Below are 17735 nucleotides of genomic sequence, written 5' to 3' on the forward strand. Positions count from 1 at the left end.
GCCTTGCTGGATAGAGTATTCTTGGCTGCATGTTCTTCTCATTTTGAATATATCCTGCCACCCCTTTCTGGTCTGCCAGGTCTCTGTGGAGAGGTCTGCTGTTAACCTAATACTTCTCCGCATATAGTTTTGGGATCTCTTGTCTCTTGCTGCTTTAAGGATTTTCTCTTTATCTTTGGAATTTGCAAGTTTCACTCTTAAATGTCAGGGTGTTGTATGGTTTTTATTGATTTTAGAGGGGGGGATCTCTCTATTTCCTGGATCTGAACACCTGTTTCCCTTCCCAAGTTAGGGAAATTCTCAGCTATGTTTTGTTCAAATACACTTTCTGGTCCTCTCTCCCTTTTGACGCCCTCTAGAACCCCAGTTAAACATAGAGTTTTCCTTCTGAGGCTGTAATTTATTTCCCTTAACCTTTCCTCGTGATCTTTTAATTGTTTTTCTCTTTTTTTTCCCCTGCTTCCTTCCTTGCCATCAACTTGTCTTCTATGTCACTCACTCGTTCTCTTACCTCATTAACTCTTGTCTTAGGACCTCCAGGTTGTATTGCATCTCATTTAATTGTTTTTGAATTTTGGCCTGATTAGATCTAAATTCTGCAGTCATGAAGTCTTTTGAATCCTTTATGCTTTTTTCTAGATCCACCAGTAGCTTTATAATTGTGCTTCTGAATTGGTTTTCTCTCCTCGAATTGTAATCCAAATTCTGTAACTCTGTGGTAGAGAGTATGGTTTCTGATTATTTCTTTTGTGGGGAATTCTTCTTTCTAGTCATTTTCCTCAGTGCAGAGTGGCTAAAAACAAGTAGTACTGGAAAAATGAAGGAAAAAAAGAGAAAACGAGGGGAAAAAAACAAAGAACAAGGAACAAGAACAAGAACAACAATAAAAAATAAGGAAGAATATTCTGTGATTCTATATACTGTATGTCCCTCGACTTCCCCTCGAGCTTTCCAGTGTTGCTTGGTCAAGAACTTGCTTGTTCCCTGTCCTTCTAACTGGTCTTCTGGGGAAGGGGCCTGCTGTTCTGATTCTCAGGTGTGTGTTTCTGGGGGAGCTGCCATGCCCTGTGCCAGGTGCAGGGCTCAGTGGGAGATGCTTATCCTGTGAGGCCCCTGTTCCCAGATGGCCCTGCTCCATCCCAGGCACAGGGTGACATCAGGGGGAACATCCCTGCTGGTGGCGGCCAGCTCTCCAGTCCTGGAGTCAGCTTTTGCAGTAACTACCTCAATCTCCCAGTCTGCACTGGCCAGGATACTCCGGGGACGGGGGATGCTGATTTGCACAGCTCGGTGCCAACCAGCTGCAGGAGAATCCTTGCTGTCCTGTACCCTCCCTGCCTCTGCCTGTCTCAAGGAGATCACAGGATCGTGTGCTGTGTCCCCCAGTGCCTGGGCTCTGGGGCCTGTGCTGCTGCTATCATTCTCCCAGGGCCATGGAGCACCCACTGTGTGGAGCCCCTGCCTGAGTCGCTGCCTGAGCTGCTCCCGAGGTCTTGCCAGGAGCAGGCTCCAGCCCATTACCACGCTCAGCCTGCTGTCTGTGGAGCGCTCTCCCCCTGGGCATACCTCCTCTGTTAGTGACCCCGGGAACCTGGGGCATTCCACTGCCCTTCCTGGGGTGTTTCCCGAGTTCCCTGAGAGCATCTTTCCATCCAGAAAGATTGGTAAAGTTCCTGCTTCTCCAGGACTGGGATTTCCTATCCTGGAGGCAGTCACCACCTGGCCTTAGCTTGGCTCCTCGTGGGGCCCCTCCCCCACTGGATTTATTTATTTATTTATTTATTTATTTATTTATCCCTTCTTCCAACTTTGTTAGAAGTGCAAAATCTTCTCACTGTCGCATTCCAGCTATTCTCTCTTTTTTTTTTTTTTTCCAGCTGTTCTCTCTTTAAATCTCTGACCGAATTCATAGGTTTTTAGGATGATTTGAAAGTTATCTAGGTAAGTTGGTGGGGACAGGTGACTTGGGGTCCCTACTCTTCTGCCATCTTGCCCCGCCCATTTTACATAAGAATTTCATCAAAGGGAATAGGAACAACTTTCTGAAGCCATCGTGTGTACCCTAAACCCTCGGACAACCTGCTTTTCTACATCTCTACCTTTTTTGACTTGGTTTTTTAGTTTGTAGACCCACATTTCCAAAACAACAAGGCAAGGATTTTGTATTTAAGACTTGGGCTTGTAGAAATTAAATTCAACCAGCTTAAAATCTGCCAAATCATGAATAGAAATGTTATTTGGTACTTTGTAGAAAATAATCCAAAAGTGAAAGTTCTGTGCCACTGGAAACCAATTCTTTCACTTAATATGTGTAACTGGAAGTTGAAAGATGGTATAAGAAATAGCTAATTAATCATAAATCTATAAAACAATGGGATCCCTGGGTGGCGCAGCAGTTTGGCGCCTGCCTTTGACCCAGGGCGCGATCCTGGAGACCCGGGATGGAATCCCATGTCGGGCTCCCGGAGCATGGAGCCTGCTTCTCCCTCTGCCTATGTCTCTGCCTCTCTCTCTCTCTCTCTGTGACTATCATAAAATAAATAAATAAATAAATAAATAAATAAATAAATAGATAGATAAATAAATCTATAAAACAAGAACTTGCAAATGCAAGTATTTATAAAGTAGCAAAGTAGCTTCACAGAAATAATGCTCTTCAGAAAATAACAAATAGGGACAACCCCGGTGGCTCAGCAGTTTAGCGCCGACTTCAGCCCATGGCCTGATCTTGGAGACCCGGGATCAAGTCCCATGACAGGCTCCCTGCGTGGAGACTGCTTCTCCCTCTCCCTGTGCCTCTGCCTCTCTCTCTCTCTGTGTCTGTGTCTGTCACAAATAAATAAATTTAAAAAAATTTTTTTTAATTTTTTTTAAATTTTTATTTATTTATGATAGTCACAGAGAGAGAGAGAGAGAGGCAGAGACACAGGCAGAGGGAGAAGCAGGCTCCATGCACTGGGAGCCTGATGTGGGATTCGATCCCGGGTCTCCAGGACCGCGCCCTGGGCCAAAGGCAGGCGCCAAACCGCTGCGCCACCCAGGGATCCCAAATTTAAAAATTTTTAAAAAGAAAAGAAAATAACAAATATAGTGAAATACTATAATTAATTGCAAGTCTGATAACTTGTATTTTATTGACTAGAATGAAGATTAACAACACTTTAAAAGGTGTCTAGTTTGATATTTAAATTTAAAGGGAACTAAATGCAAAATGCAAGCATAATTATCCTTAGTTTCTTTTCTTTTTTTTTTATTTTATTTATTCATGACACCGAGAGAGAGAGAGAGAGAAAGAGAGGCAGAGACACAGACAGAGGGAGAAGCAGGCTCCATGCAGGGAGCCTGAAGTGGGACTCGATCCTGGGACTCCAGGATCAGGCCCTGGGCTGAAAGCGGTGCTAAACCACTGGGCCACCAGGGCTGACCTATCCTTAGTTTCTAATAAAAAAATTAAAAAAAAAATCCTAACCTGCAAGGTGCAAAATTGGACCATTTTGTGTTTTTTAATTTTTTCCCTATTTTTGCTATTTTTGGCTTCCTGCTGTTTAAGTTATATTACAAAATGAATGTGTTATAAAAAAAAATAGTAATAGGTATCTATAGTTCCTTATCATGTTTTTAAGAATGATTGAAATGGGGCAGCCTGAGTGGCTCAGCGGTTTAGCACCCCCTTCATGCCAGGGTGTGATCCCAGAGACCCGGGATCGAGTCCCAGATCCGACTCCCTGCATGGAGCCTGCTTCTCCCTCTGCCTGTGTCTCTGCCTCTCTCTCTCTCTCTCTCTCTCTCTCTCTGTGTGTCTCTCATAAATAAATAAATAAATAAATAACCTTTAAGAAAAAAGAATGATTGAAATGTGAACCTATAATCCCTTTTATTCTGTTATCAGTTTCATATGGAAGGAACCAAATTTCATTTGAGACTTCATTGGTACCTATTGTGTGGAGACATAAAAGGCCCTATGAATAGATGCAGACAACTACAATAATAGTAAAGAACAATTATTTTTGAGTACCTAATCCTTCATTGGCATTTTGCAAACATAATCTGTAATCCTCACAATAAGCTACAAAATAGTATTGTTGTTTTGCAGATGAGGAAAATGAAGCTCTTGAGGTTACATAGCCAACTGAAGGACCAGCATCTAGAAACACTGGAATTGGAATTTTTACTCAAAGTATATGATCCTTTTTGCTCTACTACCACTATTTTAGAGGAAAGAGCAACAACAGCAAAACTGACCTCTCTCTCTGAGAGTCTTAGAAACTGTTGAAAAGCCAGGTGGAACACTTAAGGAGAAGAAATAAAGGAAAGAAAGAAAAATAACACTAAGTGTAGCAAAACATTAAAGAAATAATATTATATCTATATAAGTCTATAATAATATATTTAAATCAATATTTTAATTAATATTTATTTAATATTATATCTATATAAATCTATAATAATATATCTATATAAATATTTTATTTTAATTCTTTCATAAAGCTTAAAATGGTTTCAATATGTGTGCTTTTTCTTACAGTGACAGTGTGTTATTTCACTTTTTTATAGAAATTTTCTTAGATTTCACCTTTTGATGTTTGAAGAAGGCAGTACTTCTTCAGTTTTTAATTTTCTTTTTGACTCATACAGTTAACTTGGAATTAGTTGCTAAATACAGGCATCACACAAGTGGCTCGGGTTTACTATAATTCCTGCCATGTATATTAAAGGAATCATCAGAAAGTTGTAATTATAATCACAGAGTCAAAATTTTAAGATCGTCAAATTGTAAACTTGGGCTTTTGTACATAAAGGTATGTAGTACCTTTTCATTTATTAAAACAATGAATTCTGAGAGTAAGTATGGCATGGTATAAATGAAAGACTAGCATAGTTATTTTTAGATCATCTTGAAAATAGATGGAGAAAATCACTGAATCAGATGTATTCACAACTAGAGGAACTATCATTTTCCCATCAAGTCTGCAAAGTTAAGTTGTTTTTGTTTCCTCTTGACCAGAATATAAATGAAGGTTGAATAGGAACTTAGAGATGAATTGAAAAACAATAGTTGCAATGCTTTAGGGAAGAAGAGCTATATACACAGAAAATTCATAAAAATGAGTCCTAAGGAGAGACGTCAGTAAAAAAAAAAAATCTAATTTGAGTTTTCCTATCAAATATAAAGCTTATATAGTAGGCCAGCTAGGGGATTTACATTTTGAGTAGTTGAAGCAAAAGTGGAGGTAGGTAAATGAGCTGAAGAAATCTTCAGAATTCAAGTTATAGAACTACAAGTCATATATGTTCACAGACAAAAATAAGTGATGTGGGATATATTTATCTTTTATATTTAATCTAATGTCCAGAAAAAAATTAACTTGGCATAAAACAGACTTCTACATTCTTTTGTGTTAATCTTCTGTATACACTTGATTAATATAGCTTTGTACAATTTCCTGACTAATTACTTCACTATCAGTATTGGGACTTCATCAAGATAAGAAGCTTTTGCACAGCAAAGGATACAGTCAACAAAACTAAAAGACAACCTACAGAATGGGAGAAGATATTTGCAAATGACATATCAGATAAAGGGCTAGTTTCCAAAATCTATAAAGAACTTATTAAACTCAACACCAAAGAAACAAACAATCCAATCATGAAATGGGCAAAAGACATGAAGAGAAATCTCACAGAGGAAGACATGGACATGGCCAACATGCACATGAGAAAATGCTCTGCATCACTTGCCATCAGGGAAATACAAATCAAAACCACAATGAGATACCGCCTCACACCAGTGAGAATGGGGAAAATTAACAAGGCAGGAAACCACAAATGTTGGAGAGGATGCGGAGAAAAGGGAACCCTCTTACACTGTTGGTGGGAATGGGAACTGGTGCAGCCACTCTGGAAAACTGTGTGGAGGTTCCTCAAAGAGTTAAAAATAGACCTGCCCTACGACCCAGCAATTGCACTGTTGGGGATTTACCCCAAAGATTCAGATGCAATGAAACGTCGGGACACCTGCACCCCGATGTTTCTATCAGCAATGGCCACAATAGCCAAACTGTGGAAGGAGCCTCGGTGTCCATCGAAAGATGAATGGATAAAGAAGATGTGGTTTATGTATACAATGGAATATTACTCAGCAATTAGAAACCACAAATACCCACCATTTGCTTCAACGTGGATGGAACTGGAGGGTATTATGCTGAGTGAAATATTTCTATAATTTTAGTAATAGAGCAGGCTAATCTTCATTTCCTAATCTCTAAATTTGCGTTTGGTAAATTTCACTAATGAAAAGAGTTTGAAATAAAAAGTTAAAGTAGGAAGAAGTGGATAGGAAGACAAATTTGGGAAGATTGGAATGAGAAAGTAGAAAGATATGAAAACATTCAGAAAAAAATGAACTGTTGACAGAGTGAAAGTTGATGTGAGTTTGTAGATATTCCAGTTTTAATAGTATCATCCAGAGTTATTTAGTGTAGAAAAGATACTCTTCTAAGTGATGTTATTTGATCTCTCAGTAATAAATGCAGTCAGTAGAGCAATTGTTGATTTGTAAAACAGTATTCAGCCAAATCCATCTATCAGTGAAAGATGGAGAGATTAAAGAGAAAGGATAATGAGTATCTGTATATACACAATTTTTATCATGAAAATCCAAACTCGAGACATAAATACTTAACAGTTCACTATTCATCAGAAAAGATAAAAAATTACAGATAAAATTAAACACTCTGTTCACTAATCCAATATACCTAGAAAAACTTTTAGAAATAGCCATTGATACAATATACTTTGCTTAAATTTTGACTTAGTATGATCTCATACCATAGCATTATAATTTACTAGTATATACACTTCAGATGTAAACATATTTTTAGCATAACTAATGCTCCACAAATTGCCCAGAAGAATAACAACTGAAAAGTGGTTTTTGCTTATTCCTATGATTGGCTCTATATATTTGTGATGAAATTCCCTAAATCTGGAATCCCTGGGTGGCTCAGCGGTTTGGCACCTGCCTTTGGCCCAGGGAGGGATCCTGGGCTCCCGGGATCAAGTCCCGCATTGGGCTCCCAGCCTGGAGCCTACTTCTCCCTCTGCCTCTCTCTCTCTCTCTCTCTCTCTCTCTCTCTCTCATAAATAAATAAATCTTAAAAAAAAAAGAAATTCCCTAAATCTGTCTAAAGCTGTCTTAGGTACACTATTTGTGTAAATAATACATCTTTATTTCCAACCTTGGTTATTAGTCAGAAACTTCCTTGTGTAATATCAACTTTTACTAAAAAATAAAATAGCAACACCTATTGTGAATGACTGGTAAAGAGCATTGCTTACAGAAATGACAATTTATTATGTACTAAAGGAGTTAGAAGTATAACAACGTATGAAACATAAGCCAGCAGAAGGAAGGAAATAAAAATTAGAGCAGAAATAAATGATATGGAAATTAAAAAAAAAAAAAACAACAGAACAAATCAGTGAAACCAAGGGCTAGTTCTTTGAAAAAAAAAAATAAAATTGATAAACCTCTAACCACACTTATCAAAAAGAAAAGAGAAATGACCAAAACAAAATCACAAATGAGAGAGGTGGAATAATAACCAACACCACAGAAATACAATTATAAAGAGTATTATGGGAGGCAGAACATAAAGACTCCTAACTCTGGGAAACAAACTAGGGGTGGTGGAAGGGGAGGAGGGCGGGGGGTGGGGATGAATGGGTGACGGGCACTGAGGGGGGCACTTGACGGGATGAGCACTGGGTGTTATTCTGTATGTTGGTAAATTGAACACCAATAAAAAATTAATTTATTAAAAAAAGAGCACCTTATTCAAAACTTAAAAAAAGAGTATTATGAAATATTATATGCCAACAATTGTACAACCTTGAATAAATGGATAAATTCCTAGAAACATAAAAACTACCAAAAGCAAAATAAGAAGAAATAGAAAACTTGAATAGACTGATAGCAAAGAAATTAAATCAGTAATCAAATTCTTTCAGTAAACAAAATTCCAGGGTTGGATGGCTTCATGGGTACTTCTACCAATCATTTAAAGAAGAGTTAATACCTATTCTCACACTATTTCAAAAAACAGAAAAGGAAGGAAAACTTCCAAATTCACTGTATGAGTTCAGCATTACTCTGATAACAAAACCAGATAAAGACCCCGCTAAAAAGGAAAACTGCAGGCTAATATTGCTGATTAACATTGATGCAAAAATTCTCAAGTTTTTATGAAGAAGTGACAATTTGTAAAATTGAACTTGTATAAACACCCAAGGTTGATAGAACCGCACTATTAATTATAATAATTAATACTCTTAATCTATTTTAATCATAATCCTTCATTTTACCATCATGGAAAATTGTATGAATCAACACCATTTAAGAGGAATTTTCATTCTTGTTTCTTTAGTCACTTGTATTTTAAATCAACACACACGCTCAAAATTGAATAAAATAAAATGATATAAATTCATATATTGAATGACCATAAATAATTAAAATGATAATGGGTGTGTAAAGGGTGGGTAATAGATTCTAAGGTAATTTTTTGTTGAAAAGTATTTCAACAAATATTTAGTTAGTATTTCAAAAATTAACTTGTGTTAGTAATACTAGAAGTATAGTATAGCCAAGAGACCATTACAAGGATACAAACCATATATATTAAATAAATTGCTTTATTCTGACTCTTCCATTTAGATCCAGTAATAGCAAAATATTACCTTTTCTTTTTTAGCCAGGTTAGAGAATCATTAGGCTACTTTAATTTGAGTTGCAGTCACTGATTCTATTCTATAAATTATAGGTACATAAATATAACTTGAATGATGCCAATTAAAATTTTTATACAAGCGATTTTTCCATTGTTCAATATCCCTTTAAAAGGTACCACTACAATTGAAAAGTATGATCTCAGAACCAACAGCTGGCTACATATTGGCACAATGAGTGGCCGTAGGCTTCAGTTTGGAGTTGCAGTTATTGATAATAAGCTCTATGTCGTGGGAGGAAGAGATGGTTTAAAAACTTTGAATACTGTGGAATGTTTTAATCCAGTTGGCAAAATCTGGACTGTGATGCCTCCCATGTCAACACATAGGCATGGCTTAGGTAAGAGCTTACTGTTGTATAGTTTCTAAAGAATGTGTCGTTAGTAGAGCTTTTAAAGAATTAAATACAGTTGCATATTATTGGGATTTTACTTTAATTCCATAATGGTAAACATACAGTATAATATTAGTTTCATGTGTACAATCCAGTGATTCAACAATTCCAAACATCACCCAGTGCTCACCTTGAGTGCACATTATTGGGATTTAGCCAAACCCTTAGTCAGACTGTCTCTAAAATGCTGAGAAGGTTAAGCAAATGGTAAAAGCTTGTGAAACTTTTTTCTTGTTTCAGATATCATATATGCTAATCTTGCATCCCTTCAAATGTATTTTAAAGGGTATCAATTTAGGAAGGACAAAAGTTTTATGAGGAGTACACCACTGATGAACATAAAACTACAATAGGGAGTTTTCTTCTAAACTAAATTGAGGGGGGGAGCATTTGATAATGGAGAGACATTATGTTTCTAGTTTGATGAACTGTGTCCCTTCCCATAAGAGGCAAATATGTATTTCAGCAAAAGCCTTGGGATACAGGTCCAAGGCAGGAATATTAAGAAAAAACTACTTTAATTGAGAGCAACTTATACTTGAGCCAGAGATTCCCAAGTTTAAGAAAGATGAAGTGGAGATTTCTCAAACAGTTGGGAACTTTGATTCTCCTGAATATTTGTCAAGGTACATTTTTCTTCAAGGTACATTTTCTTCATACAAGCCTCCACAAATTTTCAATATCATAGAGTTTGTTGTAAAAGCATAATTTCCTTATATTTTTAAGAACTGACTTACACACACACACACACACACACAAAGAACTGACTTACACAGCTAAAAAGTGGCAGATTCAGGACTGGTATTGTTTTTTCCAAAAAAAAAAAATATTTAAAAACTGTCTATGTCAAATGATAAACTATATAATTATTCAGCTCAGTTGTGTCAATGTGATTCCTAGACAATGTTTAGAAAAAGAATCTCACAGAGAAATGACAGCAAGTTTTCAAAATCTAATTGATATTACCAAGAAAGTAGAAGTGAAAAAAAAAAAAAAAAAAAAGAAAGTAGAAGTGAAGAATTCATACCACTGTGATGCTGATTGAGATGGTGGAAAAGACGAGTTATGTGAATTCTCAGAGAATCAGTTAGATAGGGGCTACTCATAGTATGTAATGGAACAAATTTCTAATTAAACCTCAAAAAAGTCCCTGTTTATTTTGTTATCTCCTGGGAATATTTTTATTACTATAAAAAAAAAGCAGGGATTGGAAAGGCCTACCACAGTTAGTCTGCAATTCTATGAATTATATAAAATTCAGTATAGATGTCTCATCTATCCCTTATATTTAAAAAACTGATGTCAAAATGATCCCCCCAAAAATTAGTTTTCATTTTCTATTACATCCCCGGAAATGGTGTGTTCCATTACTTCCTTTAACTTCAGCATTACAACAATGATACCCTCCCATGATACAGTAGCTATTTCTGAAAATTTCTTAGGGTTAAGAGACCATATTTAGTTTCATATCAAGATTAGTAAATTATAATGTATATACAATTCTTAAAATAATTTAAGAAACAAAACAATTTTTAAGCAGCCAGTAGCTTGGAAAATGAAAAAAAAAACATTATGTGTGATATATCTAGGTGAGATCTCATGCTATTTTTAATCTTTTAGGTGTAGCCACACTTGAAGGACCAATGTATGCTGTAGGTGGTCATGATGGATGGAGTTATCTAAATACTGTAGAAAGATGGGACCCTGAGGGACATCAGTGGAATTATGTGGCCAGTATGTCAAATCCCAGAAGCACAGCTGGTGTTGTTGCATTAAATAATAAGTGAGTAAACCCAAACATGAATGCTCTTTACTCTGAGGTCATGTGGTACAACACTTCAGTGATATGATCCATTAATCAATAAGCATTCTCAATGACCAGGACATTCTAGTAATCAGTAACAAAAGGCCTTTGTTGGAACTTTCTCTTCAGTATATAGAAAATGCTTGTCTAAATTGAATATTTAATTAAATATTCTGTATTGTCTTGCTACTCAAGCATAGTCCTCGGATGAGCAACATCAGTATTACCTGAGATCTATTTATAAATGCTGAATTTTAGCCTCAAACTAGACTTCATGAATCAGAATTGGCATTTTAAAAATATCCTCAAGTGACTTGTGAGCATATTAAATCTAAGAAGTGCTTTTATAGGCAAAAAAGTTCCAATTTTACCCTTGAGAAGTTACCATTTTTTACATCATGACTTATCAAAATTTTGGTTAGTCTTATATTAAGGCAAGTCTTTTTATTATTTTTTAAAGAGTTAATTTATTTATTCATGAGAGACATAGAGAGAGATAGAGGCAGAAACACAGGCAGTGGGAGAAGCAGGCTCCATTCCATGCAGGGAACCTGATGTGGGATTCGATCTCAGGTCTCCAGGATCATGCCCCGGGCTGGAGGTGGTGCTAAACTGCTGAGCCACCCAGGCTACCCTTATTCTTTATCATTCACTATCCTGAGTGTTCAGAGTTCCCAACTTTATAATTACACCAAGGCCTATCTTTCTGAAACTTTCCCCTTCTTGAGCACTTGCCTATGAAAGCAAGGTAATATATTAAAATCCAATGACATTAAAGGTTGCTAAGATCGTGAATTGCTACTTATTCAAGGTAATTATGCTATTTCTGAAAAGGTACCTTTGGAAACAGTGACCAGCATATAAGAGGAACTTGAATGATGGCAATTTCAGATACTGGGATGGATCAGTGGCAGGAGACAGCTTTGTGTGTCTATACTGACTGTATACAAAGTTATTATTTTTTTTTAATTTTTTTTTAATTTTTTATTTATTTATGATAGTCACAGAGAGAGAGAGAGAGGCAGAGACACAGGCAGAGGGAGAAGCAGGCTCCATGCACCGGGAGCCCGACGTGGGATTCGATCCCGGGTCTCCAGGATCGCGCCCCGGGTCAAAGGCAGGCACCAAACCGCTGTGCCACCCAGGGATCCCTGTATACAAAGTTAATATCTCATCATGTAATTGGGCCCAGTAGAAATTTCAACACAGATGGTTTATAGTATCTTGTGCATGAAGTAGGAAATATCTATACTTAAGAAGTTACCCATGCTTACAGTGTCTTAGAGCTTAAAATACTCCAAAATTTGACTATCTTTGGCCTGACCTCAATGTAAGGTTACTTAGGAACAATCTCCTACTTATTACAGAAAAGACTGAAATCATCAAATTTAACTAACTTAATTTTTTTAATGACTTGTTATTATTGTCAACTGAGCATGAAGGACAGTTACAAACATATGGTTTAGTAAATGTTTATTTTCTTTATTGATGCAGGACTACATTTAGATTAAAAATATTGCTCATCATAAGAATTGGCATTCTAAAATTTATGGGAGAAATGTGACAGCTAATATATCTTCTTAGGGAAAAGTCCAGTTTGTTGATTCTTTTTCCCTTAGTTGTTTATTAAGTTAGTCTTCTTAATGACAAATGTTTTTCATACTAAGTAAACCAGTTCATAAAAATAAGAGAGATTCTAATGCTAAGCAGTTGAACCAAGCCAAAATTATAAGGTTGCTGGAGTTAGTCTTTGGAAACATTCTGCCTACCCATTTCCTACTTTAATTTCCAGATTTATGGAGGTATAATTTACAAATACTGCCAATGCTTTTGATAACTCCTTTCTTTTTCTGTATTCATTTCTCATGAGATGTTTTAATCTATTTTTGTCAAACTTTCACAAAAATTATGAAGCCTGGGTGGTTCATAGACCTTGAAAAGTGCCTTTAGGTAACTATCCATTTGCAAACTGAGACCATCCACTACAAAATACCAAAGGAGTCATAAACTTGAAGTGATTTGTACAGTATTTTTTTCACTTTTATTTTATGCACAAATTGAAAATGTCTTAAACACACACACACACACACACACACACACACACATTTCTGTTCCTTTTTTCCTAGGCTATATGCTATTGGTGGTCGTGATGGAAGTTCCTGCCTCAGATCAATGGAATACTTTGACCCACACACTAACAAGTGGAGTTTATGTGCTTCAATGTCCAAAAGACGTGGAGGTGTGGGAGTTGCAGCATACAATGGATTCTTATATGTTGCTGGGGGTCATGATGCCCCTGTCTCTACCCATTGCCCCAGACTTTCTGGCTGTGTGGAACGGTAATATGCTTCCACTTATGTATGTATGTATGTATTTGGTTATTATTTTCAGAAATGAGAAAGACTTTTATCCGACTAGAAATTAGTCTTCCATATAAGTGTTAATCCTCTCAGAGTTTTGTTTTTTTTTTTTTTTTTGTAAAATTGCACACTTATCCCCAGGCTCAAAATATTTTGAAGAGGTTCTTCTGTTGTGTTTTAGGTTCACCATAAGAAATATATTCTAAATGTTCTTTTATTGGTTGATAATCACCCTATAAAATGAGATAAAAGAGATTCTAGAATAAATAAATTTAATGCCAAATTATATCACTCAAACTATTCACCATCTTAAATCCATATGAGTTTACTATTTCAAAAATTATATTGGTCCCCAAACGATGAAGAGTATACAGAAAGAATTCCCCAGAAAAGATGATAATTATATTTTGCACAATAACTCTATTTTATTAAGCATTTAATTTTCCAAAGGCAACTTTTTTGAATGGAAGACACTCATTTAGATAAAGTGTGATAGATTTGTTCAGTAACACAGTCATATGATTTGTAGCTATAACACTCACATTCCCTTCAAGATAGAGTGTGTGTGTATGTGTGCACATAATAGTTAAAAGATATTAACCTAAGGCCAAGTGACAAATTTATTATCAGTAAGGTTATTATAATTCATAAGATGGAGATAAGTATGAGTTGATGTTCTTAAAAAAAATTAATGATGGAAGTAGAATTCATACTTTGTACCTACACAATATAATGAAGGGAATTCTAGGTCTAAAAAAATTCACAACCAAAACCATGGATAGAAAGAAGAATTATGTGTAGATGAAAGCATAGACTTCAGGTTGAAATGTGATTTGGGAGGACAATTCAAAACACAAATAAGTACCAGAACATTTACTAGCCTGAGTGTCAAAGTGGAAGCTTTTGGATTTTAACTTGTAGTTAAGGAACAATTAAATTTGAGGGCAGCGGAATATCACAAAGAAAACAGATTAGGGGAAATTGATCTAACAGTGATACAAAGCATAGAATTTAGGGAGAACAGACTAAAGGGGGAATATGGATATTACATATTCTTCTAAGAAACATATTACAGGGGATCCCTGGGTGGCACAGCGGTTTGGCGCCTGCCTTTGGCCTAAGGTGTGATCCTGGAGATGCGGGATCGAATCCCACCTCGGGCTCCCGGTGCATGGAGCCTGCTTCTCCCTCTGCCTATGTCTCTGCCTCTCTCTCTCTGTGTGTGTGTGTGTGACTATCATAAATAAATAAAAATTAGGAAAAAAAAGAAACATATTACAGGAAGGCAGGACAAGATGGCAGAAGAGTAGGATCCCAAGTCACCTGTCCCCATCAACTTACCTAGATAACTTTCAAATCATCCTGAAGACCTACGAATTCAGCCAGAGATTTAAAGAGAGAACATCTGGAATGCTACAGGGAGAAGAGTCCTTGCTTCTATCAAGGTAGTAAGACAGAAAAAAAAAATGAAAAAGCATCCAAGGGGGAGGGCCCTCCCCCCCCCGCCGTGAGGAGCTGGGCTAAGGCCCCGCTGCGAGTGCCCCCAGGACAGGAAAGCCCCCACCCGGAGAAGCAGGACTTTACCAATCTTCCTGGACAGAAAGGCACTCTCCAGGAACTCGGACAGGATCCCAGGAGGGGAAGTGGAGGCCCCAAGTTCCCGTGGTCACTAACAGAGGACCTGCGCCCCAGGGGACAGCGTGCCACACACCGTGGGCTGACCTCCATAAAGGGCTGGAGCGCGTGCCCTGCAGGGCCCTGGGAGCAGCTCAGGCGGCAGCTCAGGTGGCAGCTCTGTGCGGAGGGGGCTGTGCGGTCCCAGGAGCCCAATTCCAGCGGCATAGGCACCAGAGCACAAGGCGCCAGGGGACACAGCCGAGGATCCTGCACTCTCCCCGGGACAGGCGGAGGCCCACAGGGCACACGACAGTGAACGCTCCTGCAACCAGGTGGCCCCGAGCTGTGCAGATCAGCGACCCCCAACCCCCGGACCATCCAGGCCCCTGCGGACTGAGAGACTATGGTCGTTACTGCTGGAGCTGCCTCCAGGGCTGAAGAGCTAGCCACCGTCACTGTTGTTCCTCCTGGTGTCACCTTGTGCCTGGGATTGAGTGGGCCACCAGGGAGCAGGGGCCTCACAGGATAAACAGCTCCCACTGAACCCTGCACCTGGCAGGGGGTGGGGAAACTCCCCCAGGTGGACACATCTGAGAATCAGCACAGCAGGCCCCTCCCCTAGAAGACCAGCTGGAAGGACAGGGGAAGAGCAAGTTCTTGACCAAGCAGCACGGGAAAGCTCCAGGGGAAGTCGAGAGACTTACAGTATATAGAATCAGAGGATACCTCTCCTTGGTTTTGTTTTGTTTTGTTTGTTTCCCTCTCCTTTTTTTCTTCCATTTTCCTTCCTTTTTCCAGTACAACTTGTTTTTACCCCCTCTGCACTGAGCAAAATGACTAGAAGGTTGAAAAAAACAAACAAACAAAAAAAAAAAAGATTCAGAAACAGTCCTCTCTCCCACAGAATTACAGAATTTGGATTACAATTCAATGTCAGAAAGCCAATTCAGAAGCACAATTATAAAGCTACTGGTGGCTCTGGGGGGAAAAAAGCCTAAAGGAATCAAGATCAATAGATGCAGAGAGGGGATCCCTGGGTGGCGCAGGGGTTTAGCGCTTGCCTTTGGCCCAGGGCGCGATCCTGGAGACCCGGGATCGAATCCCACGTCAGGCTCCCGGTGGGTGGAGCCTGCTTCTCCCTCTGCCTATGTCTGCCTCTCTCTCTCGCTCTGTGTGGCCATCATAAATAATAATAAAAAAAATAGATGCAGAGAAAGCATTTGACAAAATACAGCATTCATTCTTGATCAAAACTTTTCAGAGTGTAGGGATAAAGGAAATGTTCCTCAGCCTCTTAAAAGCCATCTACGAAAAGCTCACAGAAAATATAATTCTCAGTGGGGAAGCACTGGGAGCCTTTCCCCTAAGATCAGGAACATGACAGGGATGTCCACTCTCACCACTGCTATTCAACATAGTACTAGAAGTGCTCGCCTCAGTAATCAGGCAACAAGAAGAAATGAAAGGCATTCAAATTGGCAAAGAATAAGTCAAACTCTCCCTCTTTGCAGATGACATGATACTGTACATAGAAAACCCAAAAGACTCAACCCCGAGATGGCTAGAACTCATACAGCAATTTGGCAGGGTGGCAGGATACAAAATCAATGCCCAAAAATCAGTGGCATTTCCATACACTAACAATGAGACTGAAGAAAGAGAAATTAAGGAGTCAATCCCATTGACAATTGCACCCAAAAGCATAAGATACCTAGGAATAAATCTAACCAAAGAGGTAAAGGATCTATACCCTAAAAACTGTAGAACACTTCTGAAAATAATTGAGGAGGACACAAAGAGATGGAAAAATATTCCATGCAATGGATTGGCAGAATTAATATTGTGAAAATGTCAATGTTACCCAGGGCAATTTACACATTTAATGCAATCCCCATCAAGATACCATGGAGTTTCTTCAGAGAATTAGAACAAATCATCTTAAGATTTGTGTGGAATTAGAAAAGACCCCGAATAGCCAGGGGAATATTTAAAAAAAGAAAACTAAAGCTGGGGGCATCACAAGGCAGGATTTCAGGTTGTACTACAAACCTGTGGTCATCAAGACAGTGTGGTACTGGCACAAAAACAGACACACAGATCAATGGAACAGAAGAGAGAATCCATAAGTGGACCCTCAACTTTATGGTCAACTAATATTCGACAAAGTAGGAAAGACTATCCACTGGAAAAAAGACAGTCTCTTCAATAAATGGTGCTGGGAAAATTGGCCAGTCACATGCAGAAGAATGAAACTAGATTACTCTCTTTCACCATACACAAAGATAAACTCAAAATGGATGAAAGATCTAAATGTGAGACAAGAATCCATCAAAATCCTTGAGAACACAGGTAACACCCTTTTTGAACTTGGCCACAGCAACTTCTTGCAAGATACATCCAGGAAGGCAAGGGAAACAAAAGCAAAAATGAATTATTGGGACTTCATTCAGATAAAAAGCTTCTGCACAGCAAAAGAAACAGTCAACAAAAGTAAAAGACAACCTACAGAATGGGAGAAGGTATTTGCAAATGACACATCAGATAGAGGGCTAGTATCCAAGATCTATAAAGAACTTATGAAAGTCAACAGCAAAAAAACAAATAAATCATGAAATGGGCAAAGTCATGAACAGAAATTTCACAGGGGAAGACATAGACATGGCCAACAAGCACATGAGAAAATGCTCCGCATCACTGGCCATCGGGGAAATACAAATCAAAACCACAATGAGATATCACCTCACACCAGTGAGAATGGTGAAAATTAACAAGA

At 38.1% G+C, this 17735-nt stretch overlaps 1 protein-coding gene across 1 annotated transcript in view; it reads left to right on the forward strand.

Moving 5' to 3' along the window:
- The window catches only part of KLHL4 (kelch like family member 4), a 181234-nt gene that overhangs the window by 131766 nt on the left and 31733 nt on the right, over positions 1-17735 (forward strand). Inside the window, 3 exon segments of the mRNA XM_041741371.1 lie at positions 8903-9127; positions 10802-10964; positions 13112-13324. Coding sequence (XP_041597305.1) covers positions 8903-9127; positions 10802-10964; positions 13112-13324 — 601 coding nt within the window.

The sequence above is a fragment of the Vulpes lagopus genome, chromosome X (assembly GCF_018345385.1).
Source record: "Vulpes lagopus strain Blue_001 chromosome X, ASM1834538v1, whole genome shotgun sequence".
Classification (NCBI taxonomy): Eukaryota; Metazoa; Chordata; class Mammalia; order Carnivora; family Canidae; genus Vulpes; species Vulpes lagopus.